This window comes from Syngnathoides biaculeatus, chromosome 16 (genome assembly GCF_019802595.1).
Source record: "Syngnathoides biaculeatus isolate LvHL_M chromosome 16, ASM1980259v1, whole genome shotgun sequence".
Classification (NCBI taxonomy): Eukaryota; Metazoa; Chordata; class Actinopteri; order Syngnathiformes; family Syngnathidae; genus Syngnathoides; species Syngnathoides biaculeatus.
Genome location: NC_084655.1, coordinates 12,475,069 through 12,498,160, shown reverse-complemented (window position 1 = coordinate 12,498,160; position 23,092 = coordinate 12,475,069). Strand labels below are relative to the sequence as shown.

The 23,092-nt window shown below is 42.2% G+C and overlaps 1 protein-coding gene across 1 annotated transcript; it reads left to right on the top strand.

Moving 5' to 3' along the window:
* Positions 1–279: 279 nt before the first annotated feature.
* LOC133513951 (trinucleotide repeat-containing gene 6B protein-like) lies at positions 280–22,579 on the top strand. Its single transcript, XM_061845069.1, has 21 exons — positions 280–637; positions 2,596–2,683; positions 3,886–3,907; positions 4,779–5,201; positions 5,432–8,122; positions 8,220–8,360; positions 8,814–8,998; positions 9,174–9,236; positions 10,174–10,332; positions 10,518–10,655; positions 11,092–11,274; positions 12,863–12,973; positions 13,149–13,341; positions 13,693–13,848; positions 14,120–14,194; positions 14,423–14,569; positions 19,914–20,006; positions 20,213–20,428; positions 20,503–20,573; positions 20,897–21,036; positions 21,357–22,579. Exons 2-21 carry the CDS (start codon positions 2,627–2,629, stop codon positions 21,925–21,927), a joined length of 5,835 nt encoding a protein of 1,944 aa, XP_061701053.1. The 5' UTR covers positions 280–637; positions 2,596–2,626; the 3' UTR covers positions 21,928–22,579.
* Positions 22,580–23,092: the final 513 nt, after the last annotated feature.

Sequence of the window (23,092 nt, the reverse complement as noted above, 5' to 3'; positions counted from 1 at the left end):
CAAAAAAAAATCCTTACTGATAAACTTGCCCATCTATTAACATTTTGATCTATTTTCTCCACCTGGAGATCTGTACCATTTCAGAGACCTGAACACAAACTAAACGGTTCGTTTATCAAAAACGTTGGTGCACACATTATCGTCCAATTCTGGAATGACTCATATATCGAGTCACGAGGGGGACGGATGAAATTTGTAAATCAAGGTACAGTACACTGTTGTTTACGCATTTTTTTTTTTTAAATGAATCTCTCTCCCTCTGGTGGACGGTATCAGCAGGGCAATCTCTCCTCACCTCGGTGATCAACAACCAGCCAGTGAAATGTTATGCTGCTTGGCTAAACCTCCACAGAGTCCACACAGAAGCAAAATGGCCGATAGTAAACTAACAGATCCAACAGCTTCTGTCAGTCAACTAGGGGTTATTATGTGTGTTTTGTTTACAGCCTGAGAGCTAGAGTCGTGCAAAAGGATACTAGCCTTCCTGCGATTTACGTTTCGGTGATGTCATTTCTTATCCAACTTAGCCTTGAAAGCCTTGAAGAACTAGCTCGCTAAGCTAGCTTACCTAGCTAGCTCGTAGGTCTGCGAGCATATTTTGCACGGGACGCACTTTATTTCCAAAGTGATTCCCGAGGTGAGTCTACCATTTGCCTCATATGATTTTGCATCTTTCGTCGTTCGTGTGTTCGTCGTAGCGTCCGCGGTTACGTGGGTCAGCGGGATTTCAGGGTCCGTAGGAATAGCTTCGACTGCGTTGCAACACGGTACGTAAATGTATCGTAAACATATTAATCAATAAATTAGATGTTTTAATGTTGACCATTACGTGTACGGCTCGATAGCTGACTCTGTCTCGACTTTGGGGCTGTATTTTGTGTCCCTTTCGCGCATTGTACATGTAAATTCAGTAAAATGGGGTGCACAGTTTGTGACTGGTATTGACTTGACGTGTTGACGGAGACCGTCGGGCGTTGCTGAGTCTGACGGTCATGACCCACTCTTTGCCCCCCGGGTTCTTCCGGTCACTGCGTCTCTGCAGCAGCAGCTCGTAGGTCAACAAGCTTCATCTGTGCTCGCCTTATCAGACATTGCATTTGACACAAACGTGTCGAGGTGTTTATAGCATGTGTTAATTAATGCCAAAGCGTCGGCACTATACGAGTTCCGAATGTAATTTGGGTTAAGATGATCATACATTATCTGGAAAGTGCTTAGATTGCTGCATTTACTCTGCAGGGTGCTTCATATCTTATGGTTAGGCTAACTGTTCTCAACAGTTTTTTCTCTGCAGGCACCCGTATTTTTCTGTGGTCGACTTTCATAAAAGTGAAGAAGAACAATAAACGTGCTCTAAAATAGAATACACAAACACATGTATGTCATATTTTGTTCAATGTAATGTAATAGAAAGCGCACTTGCAGTGGTTTTCAAAATGGGACGCGCGGCGTTATGACAGGGGGCAGGGGGTCTACCATCAACACTTCTCTTTATTAAATTACACCCAGCAGATGGAGCTAATTTTACTACCGAGCACTCAAGTCCACACCAGCCACTGAAATGATTTTAAATGAAATGATGAAACTCTTTAAATTCTTGCAGGACAAAAGTTTAGATTTTCGTTTTGTTTGTAATTTTCAACTGTAAAAGTGACCACTGCTGTGATTATTGATTATTGCAAGCCAAGCCTGTATCCGAAAAAGGGGTGGTCCAAAAACCGTTTGGGAGCCATTGATTTAAGGAAACATTAAGAAACTAAGGATGAACATGACTACAGAATATTAAAATTATATATTGTCCAGAGTCTGACTAAATGTGAATTGTATGAAGACTGAAACAATATTTCCCATAGAAAGGATGTAAATCCATCTAATTCCGTCCCAGACACCCCAACATATTCAATGTGTATATATATAATTTTTTTGTGTATATATATAATTTTTTTTTCATAATTTCCTAGCTAACTAAAGTTCAACATAATGTGAAATAAATATAAATGGATAAATGATCATTAAACATCACATTTCCCTTTCTTGAAGACCATTAATGGAGTATGGAAGAGGAGAGGTTATCAGAAGGGGAATCCACCCTTTTTGTACTTTGCTACGAGCTCTTTCTTGAACAGAAATAATTTGTCAATTACTATGTTTTGTTTTTCATGCTGCACTGATATTCTCGTTCAGTCTGAGTTTCAAGCACTACCAGAATCATATCAGTATTGACAATGTATTTGTATGCCACGATGGAAACTAGATCGTGTGCTGTTTGAAACCATTGTAATCCGATGACCTCCTGTAGTTTAAAAAAATAAAATAAAATAAGCAACCATCCCTGACTCAATGTTCGATCCAATCCCACCAGATGAGAATTACATTTTAATTTTGAATTTTTGAATGAGGTTTATGGGACATGGACAATGAAATGTGTGTACCGATAACCTTTGCTAATTTAAAACAAACTAAAGTACAAAGTAAAAAAAAAATGGCATGGCCTAAGGAAGAACCCATTAGAATTGACTTACTTACGAAATAATTTTTAAGGTATTCTCTGACTGATTCATTTTTTTTTTCATCTGTACTATGTTCTCTTCATAGACAGTAGAATCAGGAAAGGGCAGAGCAGTTGATGGAAGACAGGAAAAAGAAGAAAGACGAGAAAAAGAAAAAGGAAACTTCTCACAAGGTCAATTACCATGGTTTTTTATTTTGCTTTTTTATCGCCTATATCTTTTCATATGAAAATGTATGTGACAAGCATGTTAGTAAATTATGTTGTGGTTTGGATCATTAATCATATATAAAGTCATACACATTTTTTGTGAGATAAAGATAATTTTCAAAACATTTTGTCCCATAAATTAACTAAACTTATTATTAAATAAACTGAGCCAATGTGGTTGCAAACCATATAACTGGAGATTTGGCTCAGAATTAACCACTCATATTCAAATTCATGTTAGATAAAAGTCAGGCCACGCTTCGCACCATTTAATTTGCCTCTGATGATCTGTAAATAAAGTTCAGATGTTCTAAGAGGCTTTTTTAATAGCCACATTTACATCTCACTGTGCATCTTACAACCAAAAAGAAAAGTTGAAATCAATCTGTCCATCCGTTTTCCAAACCGCTTATCCTCACATGGATCGTGGCACTGTTATGTGGCAGTTGTGCACTATGCTGACTCTTATTTAACATGAATTTGATTCCCAGGTTAAGAGTTGTGCACACTTGTGCAACCACATTATCTCAGCTCCGGAAGTTTTACCTTCCCTTTCTAAAAGATTTCAGTTGTTTTCATTTTTTTCAATTGAGTTGTACAGAGGTAGCACGGTGACAGAGGTGTAGAGCATTGGCCTCCCAGTTCTGAGGACCAGGGTTCAGATCCCAGCCCCCACTGTGCGAAGTTTGCATTTTTCTCCTCGTGCCTGCGTGGGTTTTCTCCGGGCACTCTGGTTTCCTCCCACATTGCAAAAGCATGCATTCATCGGAGACTCTAAATTGCCCCTAAGTGTGAATGTGTGTGCAACTTGTCTGTCTCCATATGCCCTGCGATTGGCTGGCAACCAGCTCAGGGTGTATGCTCCTCCTGCCCGTTGACAGCTGGAAGAGGCTCTAGGACTCCCGCAACCCTCATGAGGATAAGCGGCTCAGAAAATGGATGGATGGACTCGCACTGGTTGTTAGTCACATTAATAATGACAAAAGTTTTAGAATGATTTACATCAATCTAATTTTTTTATATCACAAAAAAAATTAAATTCGGAAGGAGGCTCAGTTGACTTTTTATACCTACTGTACACACATTTTTACATTATCGTTAAATTTGCACTCTTGATTGACATCCAATTCACATATTTTTTTTTTGGGGGGTGGTGGGTATTTTAGGTCCCAGAGCAGAGCGTCAAAGGTAAATATACCCTTTTCAATGTTTTTGTTTTTAACAATGACATTGTTGCATTCCTTAATTTTGTTGTAGCATATGTTTCTTGTAGCCAAATTCATAGTGGGGGGAACAAAAAAAAAAAAAAAAAAAAAAGAGTATTTCAACAGCACTGAAAAAATGAGGAAAGTTCACAAAATCACATTGTTTGATATATATATATATCTATATATATATATAGAATTTATTAGCAAATTATGCTGGAAAATAATTATTTGGTCAATAGAAAAGTTCATCTCAATACTTTGTTACATTTGATGACGGAGGTCAAAAGGTTTATGTAAGTATTCACGAGTTTTTCACAGACTGTTGCTGGTATTTTGGCCTTATACAAAGCCGTGACACACTGTGCGGGTGCGGTGAAACACCGTGGGGATGGGGCGGGCAGGCAGTGGTCCCGGTATTTAGTGCAATTGACAATGGTCTACAGTCCCTTAGCCAATCGGGATACAGAACACAATGCAGCGTTTCCCTTGTATTTAGTAGCTATACTTGGGCCTTCTTTGTTTTTCATCTAATTACGATCAACCTCTTAGGAGGCCTCAGTATTTATCCAAAGCATAAAACGGTTTCTCTAAAACAGTATTTCAACGTCTATGTCAAACCACAAAATTGTCTGATTTAGATGCTATTTCTCAAAAAACAACTAATATTTAATTTCCATTAACAAACAGCCATTGTTTTCAATTTTGACAAGAAAGGCGTCATGGCCGAAGGCTATCAGTCAGTGGAGCTGAATATTGTCAAAAGCATGGGACCCATTTATGCTTTGCAAAAGGAGCGATTTATTTATTGATATGTTGCCACTTTTGAACCCAGGTACTCTTTATTGTTCCAGTGCCAGAATCCCAGCATTCTCAGCACCCCACCACCCCAGCCTCAGTCTCCCCCAACCCTGGCCCTCTTGGCCCCTCGTCCCCAAGTCCTACTGCCACTGGGCTTTCTGCACCAGTTCTTCCTAGTGGCGGGAACAATGCAAAGCAGCGCACTGCTGTGGCCAACGGACAGCCCTCCTCCATTTCTGGAAACCAAAGTTCCCAGCAGCAGCGCTACATGTCCAGAGAGGTTCCGCCGAGATTCCGCTGCCAGCAGGACCACAAAGTGCTACTGAAGAGGGGGCAGCCACCACTGTCCTCCATGCTGCTTGGCGGAGGTGGGGGAGATGAGAGCACTGGTGGGGTTGGGGTAGGTAGTGGCTGGGGTCCTACACAACCTCTTTCTTCACAAGAATCAGAAAACTCCAATGCAAACACAGACACAGGTAGGTTCAGTTGAAAAGAATAACAATTTCAATATGCAGTCCACTGATTGCCATGGGCCACTAACATGGAGTTGGTCCCTTAAAACTCTCTTAAAGTACAGTTTTCCTAAATGATATCAAAGAAGACTTTGACATGATACTTAATCACAACTAAAGTTAAACACTGTAAATTGACTTGCATTTACTAATACTAACCACTGCTAAATGGTACATTTGTCTATTTCATCTAGATCCGAACTTGGGTTCATACTCTCCTTCACCACCCAACACATCCTCTTCATGTGTCACTTCTCTGTCATCATCTTCATCCTCTACCAGTTCAACTTATGCAAATTCCACATGGAGGGCAGGATCTGCCAGCCTGTCTTCCTCTCAGGGTTGTGACAAGATAATTGTGGATGAGACTGATCTGGATAGTTGGCCTAGCATCCTAGGCACAGGCAAATTAAGTTCTGATGGATCTGCAGGAGGGGCGCAGAACTGCCCGGTTAACAAAAACAGTAGTGCCTCATCTCGTGAGAAGAACCTTCAGGAGAGAGGAGGAGCAGTTGAAGGTGGAGCAGCAGGGAAAGAGAATCCCCCCCAGCCTTGTTCTTCTCCTCTTTCTGTTTTTTCATCACAAAATGAATGTGCTCAGACAGGTGGTGTCATATGGAGCTCCTCCACTTCCAGTCGGGTGGAAGCAGGATTGGGATCAGCAGCATTTTATAATTCCAAAGTTTCCCACCAGCTTCCGGGACCGCAAGAGAGTCCTTCAGATGGCAACTGTAGTCTCCCTGGTGCCATTTTAAACCCCAATCTAAACCCATCTGCCTGGCCAGCTCTAGTGCAGGAGAAGACATCAACTTCAGCTACTTCTCTACATTCGGCCTCACTTCCTCTCAGCGCCACCTCTCTCCCACATGAGCACACTGAAAATGCTGAGTTCAATATGAGTACAGAACAACAACTTCCCCTAGGAAACCCAGCAGGAGAGCTGGGTTCGGGTGAAGGAGCACAGGGAGTCGGACCAGGACCAAATCAAGAAGATGGTGACAAGAGCGAAACTGAGTCTGACGGAGAACGAAAAGGGACTGTGAATAAATCTAGTCCTTTGTCTTCCTCATCTTCTGTCTCTTCCTCTTGGAAATCCTTGACTGCAGTGCCCTCTGCTCCCGCAACAGGTGCTTCACAGGAAGATCAATGGCATGGAGAGGAGACCGGGGCTCACGGACATGAAGGGACTCTCCAGGGATTTGGAAACCAGGGTGACAATACAGGGTGGGGAAGAGGAATTGGTGATGCTGGTGCAAATATCCAAAAGGATTCTCAGGGAGTGTGGAAAGACCGGAGCTCACAAGCGGAGTGTGGAGACAGAGACAAATGTATAAGTTCAAATAACTTAGCAATAGAAAGTCCAACAGGAGGATGTGGGAGCAACAACAGTAGAGGTGGTGCCTGTCAAGATGGCAGTGGAAGTGCTTTATCGGACTGTGCACAACCAAAGTATGAAAATTTGGAAAATGCTTGGGACAATCAGAAAGTGAAAGAAAGTGGAGATGTGGCAGAACAACAAGAACAAGGTACTGAAGTGACGGGACCAGACTCCTCAAGTGAGGGTAAAACAGAAAATGGTGGAGAAGAGAGTGGCCATGGGCAGAAAAGCCATGGAACCAAGGTTGTGCCCCCCGTCTCCAACCAGACCTCCAGTGCTGAAGTGGCCTTACTTGGCATGCTCAATCGATCTGATCTGGATCCCAGGGTTCTTTCCAACACGGGTTGGGGACAGACTCAGATTCGTCAGAATGTGGCTTGGGATCTGAACACCACCAAACGAGTAGGAAACAGAAATGAAAAAATGTCATCTTCCACATTCTCATCAGGAACAACGAACACTAGTAGTGGCAGTTCTGTGTACCTCTCTAATTCAAGGACAAATAGTAATGACGAGTGTCCCGGTGGCCCCGCTGACAGCATGAAGTCTGGGTCTGCTTCAGTGAGTAAGTCATGGGATGGCGGTGCTTCACATGTTACTTGTGGTCCTCATCTGTCTGATGGGAGTATATACAAGCCAAGAATCCCAGATATGGAGTGCAGTCAAGGAAACACAGCTCGAAGTTGGGGTGATCCTTCACTTGACAACCAGGGCAAAGGATGGGCTGAAGAACACCAATGGGGGGACCATAGATGTGGGAACTGGAGAGACAAAGGAGAGCAGAGTAGTGGGTGGCCTGTTGGCCCAGAAGATAAAGGGACAGGGGGCTGGCAGGGAACTGAAAGTGGGAAGGTAGGTGCATGGGGAGACTGGGTCCAGAGAGATTCCAAGCCTGGAGCTGGGTGGGGAGATGAGTGTATCCGAGGTACAAGTAGCACTGATGACGCATCGTCTTGGGGTCACCCAGATGAAGGTCCAGCTCAACGGGGAGGATGGAGAGGAGGAGATGTGGGTAAGTCCCACCACGACTGGGAGAGATCCAAGCACCACACAGCAGCACCGACACCAAACAGCCAGGTGAACACAAAGAGCACCCCAAATCAACAGCACCAATCACAAGGGCACCACCCATCAGGAGGAACTCCGCAAGGACTTTGGGACAACCGGTCGAATGCTATAGGTGGGAGTCCACTGTCCAAGAATCAGAACCAAAGTTCAGGCTGGATGTCTGGCCCAATCCCCCAAATTTCTGGGGATGACTCTGTAGAGCCGAGTGGATGGGATGAGCCCTGCCCTCAGTCCATCAGTCGCAAAATGGAAATTGACGATGGGACTTCAGCCTGGGGAGATCCCACCAACTACAATGGTAAAAATGTGAACCTGTGGGACAAAAATAGACCATCTAGTGAAAGCCACAGCCAGCAAGCCCCCGCACTGTCAATGCAACAGTCAAGACGACAACAGGGCTTGCCACACAGAGATGCTAAATCTGCAAATGCAGCAGTTGGTAAGCATCAACTTCAGATTTTGACCCTTTTGTTTTTGGTGTATTGTAATATTTGACTTGCTATTCACTGTAAATTTAAATGTTCACAAATCTGTAGGTCCAGGTATGTGGGGTGGAGGTACACAATGTGTCGACAGTGGGTCAGGAGGTTGGAACCAGACTTCAGATATGGCATCAGGATGGGGAGATTCAGATGATCCTAAAATATCTGGCTGGGCCAGCCTGTCACCCAACCCTGGTAAAAATAAGTAAAACGTAAAAGATTACTACTGTTACTTTTCAATCTTTGATTGAAATATAGTTTGCTCCAGTAGAACTTAGCACATTGCGTTTATACGTTTTTCACAATTTCGTACAAATCAGGAGCTTCTGATGTTTTTTATTTTTATTTTTATTTTTATTTTTATTTATTTTTTATTTTTTTTTTTTTTGGCTAACTTTTATTTAACATCAACAATTTTAGACACCTGTTTGGTGTTGTGTGTTACGGGCTCGGCTACTATTAGGCTTCTGCTCCTTTGTAGAATCCCTCCATAACAATCATGGTAATGTCATTCGTTGCGCTTCAATTATAATAGGAATGTGCCATACAATAGGCCCAGACACATTACAGTATTTTAATGTTTGTTATACACAAGAGCATGGTAACTTTTCATGTATGTATGTATTTCTGTATTTATTTTTAATGGAGGTACCAAGTCGATGGACACCTGGGGAACAAAGGGAGAGGGCTCAGTTGCAGCCTCCCGTCATCCCAGCTGGGAAGAGGAAGACGATAGTGGGGTAGGGATCTGGAATAGCACCGGCCCCCAAGGAAGTAATTCCTCATTTAACTCTGGAGGCTGGAATCATGGAGGAAGGAGAGGCAATGTCAAGGTTCGTAAAATTAGAGCTTGCGAGTAAATGGTTTCTCCTTATATTGGAAATCTTGAGCTCTTTTCCGAGACATCGTGGTTTCAGTATGTGGCACATTATCATTTTTGGGGGGGAGATATTGAGGTATTGAATGTCATGTTGTTACATTACATCATTGTTTGAATTTCTTCCAAAGGGTGGCAGTGGAGAAAGGTGGCTAAATCCAATGTCACGGCAGTTTTCAAACATGGGTCCTCTGGTAATCTTGTCATCATAAATAATAAGAAATAAAGTGGTACCGCTACTTAGAAAATTAATTCGTACTGAAAGCTGTTTGGTAATGTGAATTTTTCACAAGTAGAACCGCTTTTTACATGAAAACAGACTAATACGTTCCAAGCAATCCCCCACCCCAACAAAAATTAGCATTCAAAGTACACAAAGAAAAATAAAAATTATATAAATTTGCCTTTGCAGTTGGTCAACTATGCGAAGAAAAGGGTGAGTGACATGCAAAAGGTATCATGGGGGAGGGAGGAGCAGGAAAGTGTTTGACAACCAAGAGACAATATATGTACGAATGCACACAACTTAATTCCACTAAAGTTTCTTGAGGCCAAAAGTGAAGAAAGATGAATAAACTTGCAAAAAGTGCAAACGAAAAACTCACGAAAAAGTTGTACTTTTGCAATCCGCTAGCTTTTGATGGCGTGTGAAAGTTCTTGGTCACGAGTGTCCAAGGGAAACTAAAAACATCATGGGTAAAGATTGACGTCCCTCCCAGCCAACAGGATGCCAGGAAGATGCTTCGGCAATAGCCAATGAGAGAGCAGCTCTGTCGCGCCCCATAAACCAAGATACAGAATATGTACGTACGGTGGAATTTGGGGGCTGCAAATCCAGCACCAATCTTTTCCTTTCACATCCTCAATTTTCCTTGGTGACTAGAGAGAATATTTTTCCGGGGAGGCGTTTCATAACCTGAATTTCTCATTACTAGAGACTTTTGTAAGTAGAGGTACCACTGTATATTTTTCTTGACCTTTCGTAATGCAACTGAAGAAAAAAGATTTGCAAAAAGTGACAAATGCATTAAAAGCATTTGCATTAATGCATTAAAAATACCCCCACCATAATTTTATGAATACATCCCTATGCAAGGAAGCTTTCACAGTTGTTGCATTTCTTATTCTAAGGGTGAGGACCCCAGCATCGATAAGAAGATGGAAGGAGACAAAAGAGGGATGACTGACTACAATGGGGACATGCGGAGAGGAGGAAGAGGAGGAGGAGGTTACCGCATGTCTAATTCTAAAGACATGGGTTCTGTTGACATGAGCACCTACAGTGAAAAAGTATGAACAGCTGTTTGATTTAGACCAATATTGATGTCAGGTCAGCAGGGGTGACATGTCTTTTACTGTTGAACCTGTCGTTTGCTGTGATAATTATTTGAAATGGTAGACTTATGGTGGAAAATCCACAATAATGAGATGAAAGCATCACCTCTTAATGTGTTTTTTTAATACTCTTCTGACAGATTGGTAGCCATGGAATGTATGTTGGGAGTGGAGGAGGGATGCAACAGCCCAGAGGGACACACCAACCTAGCTTGCATCCTATGAACCCCTCTCAGGGGCTTCGTGCTCAAGTGCCTCATCCATTCCTGTCTGCTCAGGTCCTGCATGTCTGATCTTGTTAGTTATGAGTTATTCTTGTGTGATTGGGATACTATTGACCACTGCATAGAAATTTGAAGGCGGTGAGTCATAGTAACGGCAGTAAGGAAACAGGGCGGCTGATACATTTGGTTATGACAAGTTTCATATCTAAAAAAAATTAGAAGGCCACTAAGTTATCCTTTTGATGGATCTGAATTTGTTTGACAATTCACACTGATAATTTGAAGTAAAAATAACAAACTTAAAAAAATGTAAAAAGTCTTCTAAACTTTTTTTCTTTTGGGCTCAAGAAATAGTCATGATTACACATTGTGTTATGGAGTCCTACCATTGATTATCGTTTTTGTTGCTGTCCCCAGAGTTTCAATTTAGTTTAAAAAAGAACTTTTGTGATTTCTCCAAGTCTCTTTTCGCCTCTCCTGTGATATACAGGTGCCGGGTCCTGTGCTGAAGCAGATGCTGTCTCCTGGTGGCAGTGTGGTCGGAGGAGTAGGAGGTGTTAGTTCCGTTGGTGGGACTGGTGGTGTTGGTGGAGGAGTGTTCCCTCCTCAGATTTCCCCACAACAATTAGCCGTGCTTAGCAACATCTACCCACACGTGCAGCAGTTCCATCTGGTACATCACTATAGTTTAAATTTGGAATTTTTATTTTGCCGTATTGTGTCCCACCAAGGGAACAATGATTTGTCTGCATCTTTCTCGCACCTCAAGTTGGAAGCCTCAATTGTGATTGCGTTAACAGAATTTTCTTTGTGTTGTGGATAACTGCCTCTTAGAATGGAATATTCAGTTTCAGGGTTATAAGAAAATTTTGCTAAAATCTCCATGTTGTGTGCTTAAAAAGTAAAAAGTTGATTGTACCCGTTAAAAATGTAAACTTTCAGAAATAAGTAGTCCCGTGAAAATATGTTGGTCCCCTTCTCAAGTTCTTATATTTTTCCATATTTTCCACAAATTTCCCCCACTTCAAGCTCATCAAACAAATGTAGATGTATAAGAACCTAAATGAACATAAAATGCTTTTTAAATGATTATATGTAAGGAAAAAACTTTTTGAAGGTACCTTGCCATCTGTGATAGTCAAACCTTCCTTTATGATAAATAATGTAATTGACATCTATCAGTCATCAGTCAGGAAAGAGTGACAAAGCCATTTTCAAATTAGGATTACAGAAAACCACAGTAAGAGCCGTTATCCTCAAATGGCGAATACATGGAACAGTTAGGAAACTTTCTAGAACTCTCCTGTCTACAACAAAGCCATTTTCAAATCTTTACGATTACAGAAAACCACAGTAAGAGCCGTTATCCTCAAATGGCAAATACATGGAACAGTTGGGAAACTTTCTAGAACTCTCCTGTCTACAACAATGACCCCAAGAGCACAGTGATGACTCATCCAGGAGGTCACAAAGGAATCCAGTACAACATATAAAGAACTGTATGCCTCCCATACCTCAGTTAATGTTAGCCTTCATGATTCAACGATCAGGAAGATATTGGGCAAAAATCGCATCCATGGCTAGTGTTCCAAGGTGAAAACCGTTACTGGCCAAAAAGAACTCAAAAGGTCATCTTAATCTTTAAAAAAAAAATCAGAATAATTGTCAGGCTTTAAAGGAATATTTTGAGGAATGACTAGATGAAAGTTGACATTTTTGTAAGATGTTAAACATTTACACCTGGTATAAATGTAATGAAGCATTGCAGAAAAAGAACATTGTAGCAGCAGTTTAACATGGTGGTGGTAGTGTTGCTCCTTCAGGACCTGGACAACTTGCTATGACTGATGGAAATGTGAATTCTGCTATTGATGAGAAAGTCCATTGTTGCTAAAAAAAAAAAAAAACCACTTGATTTCAGTTGTTTCAGCTGAAGGTGGCTCAAAGACTTTAGGAGGCCATCACTTTTCCACACAAAGGTTGAGAGGATTGAATATTTTTTCCCATCCATTTAATAAATAAAATCATTTTAAAAACAGCATTTTTATTTACTTGGTGTATCTTTGACTGATATTTACATTTGTATGATTATCTTCAATATTAATGTGCAGAGACCATGCAAAAAATAAAGGTGAGAAGGGGGCTAATACATTTTCACGGGACTGTCGATCCCCATTACCTATTTAATGTGATCCCCACCCAGCATCATTATTCCTGCCAGTTACTTTACCATCTGACTTTATGTGCATGCAAACCCACAGGCTTGTCAACTCTTGCTACAACAACAGCAACAGCAGCAACAACAACTTCTGCAAAACCAGCGAAAGTTCCCTCAGCCACAGCCACTCAGACAGCAGCCCGATCCACAGCAGGTCAGCATTATACTTTCCATTTTCCAACGTAACTGTAGCAACAATGTCCTCATCGCAATACAGTTTTGTTATAGTTTCATTGATTAGCAGGGCATTAACTACTACTATCGAGACTATAAACATTATTTTTTATTCAGCATTTATTCTGATAGTGATTGATTTACCTGATTCTCAGCTGGCAAGGATTTTGGCAATTCTCCAGCAACAACGACTTAATCATGGTGGAGCAGCAGCAGGGAGCTTGAAATTATCCCCCTCTCACCTTGGAGGAAGTCTGTCTAAACAGCCCATAGTTGACTCTTATGCGCCTCCTGGAGTGGGAGGGCCCGTATCGGACCCGCATTCCAAAATGCAAGGGATGTATTCTGGTGAGTGCAACAGGCAAAATATTTGTTGTTGAATTTAGTAGATGTACAGTAGTAGCGACTCTTGTGAGGATAACTGGTAGAAGGCGGCTGTATGGGTGTATATAATAGTAATATTTAATTAAGTTGATTTGAGATTTAAGTATCAAATATGCAAGGTTTAAAGAAGTGTAGAAATTGTGTCAAAAATTTTTTTGCCCGGTTTAGTATTGAATGTAATTCAATACTGTTAGATAACGTGACTGTTAGACAATGACCATAGTCCTCTAGATTATTTCTTAAACATGCTACTATAGTTATACTGTATAGTACTCAGGTTTGGCCAGAACATGCTCAAGTTTTCCAATTTGTCAGGTTTTGCCCCTGGTAGTAACCTCCTTGGATTAGAACTTGGTGGTCCCATGATGGGGGGTGTGAAGGACATTGGAGGACAGCAGTCACGCTTCAAATGGATGATGGAAGGACATTCCCCAGCTCCATCTCCACCTGACTCAACCCTTCTCAAGAATGGTAGGTCAGCAGATGGTTTGTCACCGAATTTTTACCACCTCCCAAACCTCAATCTGGTCCTAAGTCACCCTCTTTGACAGTGTATAATGAACCATATTGAATAGAAAATGTTTTAAATCCAAACCATATCAAACCACAGTGTTAGGCTCTATTTATCTCTTTCATACAATTCTGAAGGTCCATTAACTAGTATGTTAAAAGTGAGTGGAGGCTCACCCTTATTTTCTGTGTGAGATTCTGAGTGGTGACATCACAGGTATTCTTTCTCAAGGTTCCACAGAAAACTGGCAGCGTACCCCTGGGAGTAAAATGGGGAACAAGCTTTCTACTTCTGGTTGGCCTCCAGGTAATTTTTAGCATATTTATTGCTATATAGAAAAGTAAAACGAAAATGGAAATAGTGATTTGAGTTATACACTATACATGGAAAGAAAACATACACAAAGATATACAGCTTTCCCATTGAAGAAACCATTATGATGTTTTCCATAGTACTGTATTGTCTACGTATGGAAAGGTTTGATACTAAATGAGTGGGAATGTGAATTAATATTGTGTTTTTGTTCTGTGTTAGAGTTTCAGCCTGGTGTGCCCTGGAATGGAATACACAATAACGAAGACCCCGAATCTGACCCCTACATGACCCCCACTAATGTTCTTGGCTCCCCAGGACCCCCAACCCTCAATGATTCTGATCATCAGTTATTGCGAGACAACGTTGGTATGCTGAGTAATTATTGTCGTAATATTAATTGGCTCATGAAAGAAAGAAGAAACCCTGTATTGGCTGGAAAAATCAAATTTGCTGATTACAAACTGAAATATCACACACCCATAAGTATTCAGACCCTTTGCTGTGACACATGTATGTAACTGGGGTGCTGTCCATTTCTTCTGATCGACCTTGAGATCGTTCTCCACTTTCATTGTATTCTAGCTGTGTTTAATTATACTGATTGGACTTGGTTATAAAAGCCTGTCTACATAAAATCTTACACAGTGCGCGTGAAAGCAAATGAGAATCATGAGGTCAAATGAACTACCTGAAGAGCTCAGAGTCACAATTGTGGCAAGGTTACAAAAAAATTCTGCATACTTGAGGTTCCTAAGAGCACAGTGTCCTCCATATATGGGAGACTTTTGGGATGACCACAACCCTTCCTATAGATGGCTGTCTGGCCAAACTGAGCAATGGGTGTAAAGAGCCTTGGTGAGAGTGGTACAGAGAAACTCAAAGATCACTGTGGCCAAGCGCCACTGATGCTGTCAGGAGATGGGTTAAAGTTCTAAAAAGTCAGCCATCACTGCAGTCCTCTACCAGTCAGGGCGTTATGGCAGATTGGGCTGACAAAAGCGTCTCCTCAGTGCAAACCACATTAGACCTTGTGAGAGTTTGTGAAAAACATTTTTGTTAAACCCTGAAGAAGTCAAGATGAGATTGCCTGGTCTGATGACACCAAGAACTTTTTGGCCTTTGTTCTAAGTGATATGTGTGGAGAAAACCAGGTCATCTGGTCATCACCTGTCCAAAACAGTTCCGAAAGTGAAGGATGGTTGTTTCACCATAATGCTGTGGTGGTGTTGCAGGGACAGGATGACTGGCTGCAATCAAAGGAAAGATGAATGCAGCCAAGTACTTGGATATCCCGAACGAAAACCTTCTGCAGAGTTCTCAGGACCTCAGACTGGACTGAAGGGTCACCTTACAACGAGATAATGAACCTAACCACGGAGCTAAAACAACGGCGTGACTTCAGAACAACTCTGTGACTGTTTTTGAATGGCCCAGCCAAAGTCCTGCCTTCAACACAATTGAGCATATCTGGAGACCTAAAAATGGCTGTCCACCAACGTTCACCCTCCAACCTGACACAACAATAGGTGATCTGCATTGAGGAATGGCATGATGGAATGGAATGGAATGATCCCCAAATCCAGATGGGAAAAACTTCTTGCATCATTCTCAAAAAGACTCATGGCTGTAGTAGCTCAAAAGGATGCTTCTACTAAATGATGAGCAAAGGTTCTGAATACTTTTAGCTGTGTGCTATTTCATTGTTCTTTTTATGTATCTGCAAAAAATTCAATATGGGGTCCTGAAATTTTTTTTTTAAAGAAATTAAATGCTTTACACATATGGCTGCAATATGATACTTTACAGTAGATGCGTGTTTGTGAAAATACATATTTAAAATTATGACGTGATACAAATGCTGATGAGTAATAGTAAAATTAATTTTACCATTTTTTTAAAGGAGAAAAACAAAACATTTTTGGTCAACAATAATTTGTATCTGCCCCCATTCATACTCTGTAGATTAAGAATTCGATCTTCTTCTTCTTCTTTTCCTTTCGGCTTGTCCCGTTAGGGGTCGCCACAGCGTGTCATCTTTTGCCATCTTAGCCTATCTCCTGCATCTTCCTCTCTAACCCCAACTGCCCTCATGTCTTCCCTCACCACATCCATAAACCTTCTCTTTGGTCTTCCTCTCGCTCTTTTGCCTGGGAGCTCCATCCTCAGCATCCTTCTACCAATATACTCACTCTCTCGCCTCTGAACATGTCCAAACCATCGAAGTCTGCTCTCTCGAATCTTGTCTCCAAAACATCCAGCTTTGGCTGTCCCTCTAATGAGCTCATTTCTAATCCTATCCAACCTGGTCACTCCGAGCGAGAACCTCAACATCTTCATTTCTGCCACCTCCAGTTCAGATTCCTGTTGTTTCTTCAGTGCCACTGTCTCTAATCCGTACATCATGGCCGGCCTCACCACTGTTTTGTAAACTTTGCCCTTCATCCTAGCAGACACTCTTCTGTCACATAACACACCAGACACCTTTCGCCACCTGTTCCAACCTGCTTGGACCCGTTTCTTCACTTCCTGACCACACTCTCCATTGCTCTGTATTGTTGACCCCAAGTATTTGAAGTCGTCGACCCTCGCTATCTCTTCTCCCTGTAGCCTCACTCTTCCCCCTCCACTTTTCTCATTCACGCACATATATTCTGTTTTACTTCGGCTAATCTTCATTCCTCTCCTTTCCAGTGCATGTCTCCATCTTTCCAATTGTTCCTCTGCATGCTCCCTGCTTTCACTGCATATGACAATATCATCTGCGAACATCATGGTCCAAGGGGATTCCAGTCTAACCTCATCTGTCAGCCTATCCATTACCACTGCAAACAGGAAGGGGCTCAGAGCTGATCCCTGATGCAGTCCCACCTCCACCTTAAATTCCTCTGTCACACCTAAGGCACACCTCACCATTGTTCTGCTGCCATCATACATGTCCTGTACTATTTTAACATACTTCTCTGCCACACCAGACTTACGCATGCAGTACCACAGTTCCTCTCTTGGTACTCTGTCATAGGCTTTCTCTAGATCCACAAAGACACAATGTAGCTCCTTCTGACCTTCTCTGTACTTTTCCACGAGCATCCTCAAGGCAAATAATGCATCTGTGGTACTCTTTCTAGGCATGAAACCATACTGTTGCTCGCAGATACTTACTTCTGTCCTGAGTCTAGCCTCCACTACTCTTTCCCATAACTTCATTGTGTGGCTCATCAACTTTATTCCTCTATAGTTCCCACAGCTCTGAACATCCCCTTTGTTCTTAAAAATGGGAACTAGAACACTTTTCCTCCATTCTTCAGGCATCTTTTCGCCCGCTAGTATTCTGTTGAATAAGTTGGTCAAAAACTCCACAGCCATCTCTCCAAATTGCTTCCATACCTCTACCGGTATGTCATCAGGACCAACTGCCTTCCCATTTTTCATCCTTTGTAGTGCCTTTCTGACTTCCCCCTTAGTAATCATTTCCACTTCCTGGTCCTTCACTCTTGCCTCTTCAACTCTTCCTTCTCTCTCATTTTCTTCATTCATCAACTTCTCAAAGTATTCTTTCCATCTATTTAGTACACTACCGGCACCAGTCAACACATTTCCATCTCTATCCTTAATCACCCTGACCTGCTGCACATCCTTCCCATCTCTATCCCTCTGTCTGGCCAACCTGTAGAGATCCTTTTCTCCTTCTTTCGTGTCCAACCTGGTGTACATGTCTTCATATGCCTCTTGTTTAGCCTTTGCCACCTCTACCTTTGCCCTACGTCGCATCTCGATGTACTCCTTTCGCCTCTCCTCAGTCCTCTCAGTATCCCACTTCTTCTTCGCTAATCTCTTTCCTTGTATGACTCCCTGTATTTTGGGGTTCCACCACCAAGTCTCCTTCTCCCCTTTCCTACCAGATGACACACCAAGTACTCTCCTGCCTGTCTCTCTGATCACCTTGGCTGTCGTCGTCCAGTCTTCCGGGAGCTTCGGTTGTCCATCGAGAGCCTGTCTCACCTCTTTCCGGAAGGCTGCACAACATTCTTCCTTTTTCAGCTTCCACCACATGGTTCTCTGCTCTACCTTTGTCTTCTTAATCTTCCTACCCACCACCAGAATCATCCTACATACTACCATCCTATGTTGTCGAGCTACACTCTCCCCTACCACTACTTTACAGTCAGTAACCTCCTTCAGATTACATCGTCTGCACAAAATATAATCTACCTGCGTGGTTCTACCTCCGCTCTTGTAGGTCACTATATGTTCCTCCCTCTTCTGGAAATAAGTGTTCACTACAGCCATCTCCATCCTTTTTGCAAAGTCCACCACCATCTGCCCTTCAAAGTTCCTTTCCTGGATGCCGTACTTACCCATCACTTCTTCATCGCCCCTGTTTCCTTTACCAATATGTCCATTACAATCTGCACCAATCACAACTCTCTCGCTGTCTGGGATGCTCAGAACTACTTCATCTAGTTCCTTCCAGAATTTCTCTTTCAACTCTTGGTCACATCCTACCTGTGGTGCATAGCCGCTAACCACATTATACATAACACCCTCAATTTCAAATTTTAGTCTCATCACTCGATCTGATACTCTTTTCACCTCCAAGACATTCTTAGCCAGCTCTTCCTTTAAAATAACCCCTACTCCATTTCTCTTCCCATCTACTCCGTGGTAGAATAATTTAAACCCTGCTCCCAAACTTCTAGCCTTACTACCTTTCCACCTGCTCTCTTGGATGCACAGAATATCAACCTTTCTCCTAATCATCATGTCAACCAACTCCTGTGCTTTTCCTGTCATAGTCCCAACATTCAAAGTCCCTACACTCAGTTGTAGGCTCTGTGCATTCCTCTTTTTCTTCTGACGCTGGATCCGGTTTCCTCCTCTTCTTTGTCTTCGACCCACAGTAGCTGAATTTCCACCGACGCCCTGCAGGTTAGCAGTGCCGGGGGCGGGCGTTGTTAACCCGGGCCACGACCGATCCGGTATGGGATTCTTTAGATGAACGCTCATATTTGTTTGGCACAGTTTTTACGCCGGATGCCCTTCCTGACGCAACCCTCTGCATTTATCCGGGCTTGGGACCGGCCTACAGATTGCACTGGTTTGTGCCCCCATAGGGCTGCATTAGATTAAGAATTCGATAAATTCATAAATTTTTCCCCTGTTCCGGGGGTCAGCCATGATGGGCACCATCGCCCTCTGCTGTCGACTGAAATTAATATCACAAAATCCCTTGTCAAAATCACGTGACCAAATCCGGAAATCAGGATATCGGGCTTCCCCCACTGTGTATGTTGCAATAACTAGCCGAACTACGGGTTGCTGGGTTGGAGAATATTGTCGCAATTTTGGGTTCAAACCATCATGTATCCTTAGCTGTAGAAATATACATCAAGAGCAGAAGTGTCAAAACTCAACACTAAGGGACCGAATCCGGTGTGCCCCATCATTTTATGGGTCCCGTGAAAGAAAATTGTCAATCGCCATGATTTTTGCTCAAATCTGTCTTGCTGCCTACAAGTAATACGATGAGGCGATTAAACATTTATATGGTCTTACAATCATAATGGCCCCTCTGACCATCCTGATCTACAATGTGGCCCACGAAAAAAAAAATGAATTTGGCAAACCTGATCTAGACAGTAAAGCATGTGGCTGAATCATGACTGTCACCCATGATGTACCTAACCCTAAATAATCTTGCAATGTTTAACAGGGCCAAATTCTGCCCTGAACACCTCACTGCCTTCACATGGTGCCTGGCCCTACAGTGCCTCAGATAGCCCGCTCAGCAAAGCACAGAGTACAGGTAAATCCATGTGTCCTTCCTAAGATTGGGTCAGAAATTTTGTTTTTGCCAGTAAATTCCTTCCACTGTACTTTATTGGTGTTTTAATTGATGTATTAAAAATCCAAAACAAGTAAACTGTACTTAACACTCTTTACTCCCATTACTACGTTGTCAAAACTTAAATTTCCCTCATCTATTTCCCATCCGCTCAATTTCCTCTCCAGGTAAGTACTCAGAATACAAGTCCAGTTGGCCCCCTGAGCCCATCGGACAGAATAAGTCTTGGAAGGCCAATCGCAATGGCTCAATGTTGCCACGCCCCCCTCCTGGTTTAACAAGTCAGAAGCAGGGCACACCCTCTCCTTGGGGAGGCGTAGGCCCACGGACAGCCCATGGATGGGGAGCGAGTGGTATGAAACAAGACTCAAGATTTGGGCCAGGTATTGAAATTTTACACAGACAATAATTTCTTCAACTATGCCAGGTCCATTGAATGGTGTTTATCGTTTTGTAGGCACAGCTTGGAGTGATGGTGCGGCATCGAGAGGCAGTTCCTGGTTGCTGTTGAGTAACCTGACTCCGCAAGTAAGGAGGGACACAAAAAAAGAGACAATTTAACACAACTCATTTTGTTTAACAGGAGCGCTGAATAACTATAAATTATTGTTGACTCAAAACATTTTAAACCTCAGTCGTCGTCAATAAGACAAAACAAGGCAATGAGTGCTTGACTTGTTTTAATTGAGTTGTGAAGTTGGACAAACGTTCTTTGGTTTTTACAATTTATTATCTTATACAATCTCAACCTATTGAAAAAAATACTATTAGCATTATAACCTCTGTGCTCATATTCCGATTTCTACAGTGCTGAATCATGCTTACAGACCCATATTCTTCTTTCCCTGTAGATTGATGGCTCCACACTTAAAACGATCTGCATGCAGCATGGTCCCTTGTTGACCTTTCACCTTGGCCTTACCCAGGGCAGTGCTCTCATTCGCTACAGCAGCCGTCTTGAGGCAGCCAAGGCCCAGGGTGCATTGCACATGTAGGTTTATTCATAACACTAATACATCCACTCTTTCCAAAAATAATTTTGTATCAAACATATGTTAAAAATCAATACATGTGTATTAAATTACGTGTTTTATACAGAAGGTCTATACACTCATTTGCAGTTTGATGGTTGCAATGTGTTCTCAAGACAACATTGCAGAATGCAAAAAAATAAAAAATCCAGTGAAAAGCATTATTGTGATAAAGGCAGACAAATATATCATGATTGTGTTTAATGGGGCGTAATTAAAAGGTTTTGTCATTCAGAAAATGACCGGTGGTGAAACAATCTCGCAACTCCATTCTTTCTAGGTGTGTACTGGGCAACACCACCATCCTGGCGGAGTTCCTGACTGAGGAAGAAGCTGCTCATTATTTTGCACATTGCCAGGCTACAGGTGCTGACGGGAGTAGCACAGGAGGGGGAGCAGCTGCTGGTATGCAGGGTTCACCTGGAACAGGCACTCCGGTGACCCAAAGTGGGGCTAGCTCTCCAAGAAGCGAGGGGGCAGTAACGACCACCACCTCAGGTGGACATGGAAATGGCGGCGGAGTGGTAAGTGGGTCCGTAGGTCCGAGTGGTGTAATGTCCCCCGGCTCTGGTTGGCAGGGTGTAGATGGTACAAGTAGCTGTTCAGAAACCTCCTCCGTGCAAGGACCTGGGCTGGGTGTTTTTTCCCAGTGGAGCGCCAATGGAGCAGGAGGGGTGGGAAGCGCTGGGGGAGCAGAATCTGGGAGGGCTGGACTTTGGGGTGGCATGGCAGCAGTATACCACAGCGGCAGCCTGTGGGGCGCACCGCAAATGGAGGAGAGGCACCAAATGGACAGTCCTGCTGCGTTGCTGCCTGGTGATTTGCTGAGCGGTGGAGCTGATTCGGTCTGAAGAGCCTTCTTCTTTTGTAGATTTAGACACACTGATACTGCATACACTGGGATACAATATGTATTTACTATAGCACATCAACACATTTACAAATATGCATATATTAATGTTCCACACGTGCATACACATCCATTGTTTGCATATCAATGTGCTCACGCATAAAGAAATGTGAGACGAGCTTACACACATTCTTGCGGCCAGATTTAAGCTACTATATAAATAAACGCAGGGACTGTTAGTTGTATACAGCCTTTTTTCCACAGATGAAGATTTCAACTGCTTAGACTTGAAAATTGAATAAGAATGGTAAGTCGATTGGTCTGAAAGACTAGACTGTATTGTGCTTAGTAAATGGAATACTTTTGAACAGATTTACATTCATATACTAAATTCAGATGCACCTTTTAAAAGAAGGTCATTGTAAAGAGCATTACCTTATTGTATAAGAAAAACTTAACTACCGTATGTGGGCAGTGCAGTTTGTATTCTTGCATTTGGAAGAAAAAAATAAGAACATTAATCCAAACATGCATTCAGCTCTGATAAGCCGAAATGCATCTTACTGTGTATGTCAAGTTTGTCTATATTTTTCCAGTCTATATGTAAGGCTTTATTTTTTTGAATTGTGAAAATAATGAAAAATGTCATTTTGTTTTCAAGATGCTGACCTCCTACTGTTTTACCTTGGCACTCTTATTTGTTTGTTACTGTTGCAGTGATGTGAAATTGAGGCGTTGTTGCATTTCTCCATGTGTGGATACGGTATCATTCACAGTGGACATAGTATGAGTGGGACTGAGACCAAGCTAGTGGATCAAACAACCACTGATGGTGTCTGTACATGTGTGTGTGTGTGCGTGCGTGTATTACTGCCTGTTAGAAATTCAGGCAAGGCTGCTTACTATACAGAAGGTCTATACAAATTGTTTTGTGTGTTCATTGTACTGCTGACTGTGTTAAGAATATTAGCACTAATGCTTTTTCTCTTATTAGAAGTTGTTTTTAGTGGAGTTAAATTTTTTATTGTCCAAACTGCAATAATTGTAATAATAAAAAAAACTTTAAAAAAAAAAAAAACATTTTCATGACAAACAGCTCAAGGTATGTGCGTTGGGGAAAAAAAATGGAAATGCCAAATCTTATCAAAATGGGTGGGATGGATTGT

Excerpts from the sequence above, each read along its gene's own strand:
- LOC133513951 (XM_061845069.1), top strand. The coding sequence starts at position 2,627 with ATGGAAGACAGGAAAAAGAAGAAAGACGAGAAAAAGAAAAAGGAAACT. Across the intron at positions 9,237-10,173 it reads TTTCAAACATGGGTCCTCTG|GGTGAGGACCCCAGCATCGA; the intron begins GTAATCTTGTCA and ends TCTTATTCTAAG. Across the intron at positions 20,429-20,502 it reads AGACTCAAGATTTGGGCCAG|GCACAGCTTGGAGTGATGGT; the intron begins GTATTGAAATTT and ends ATCGTTTTGTAG.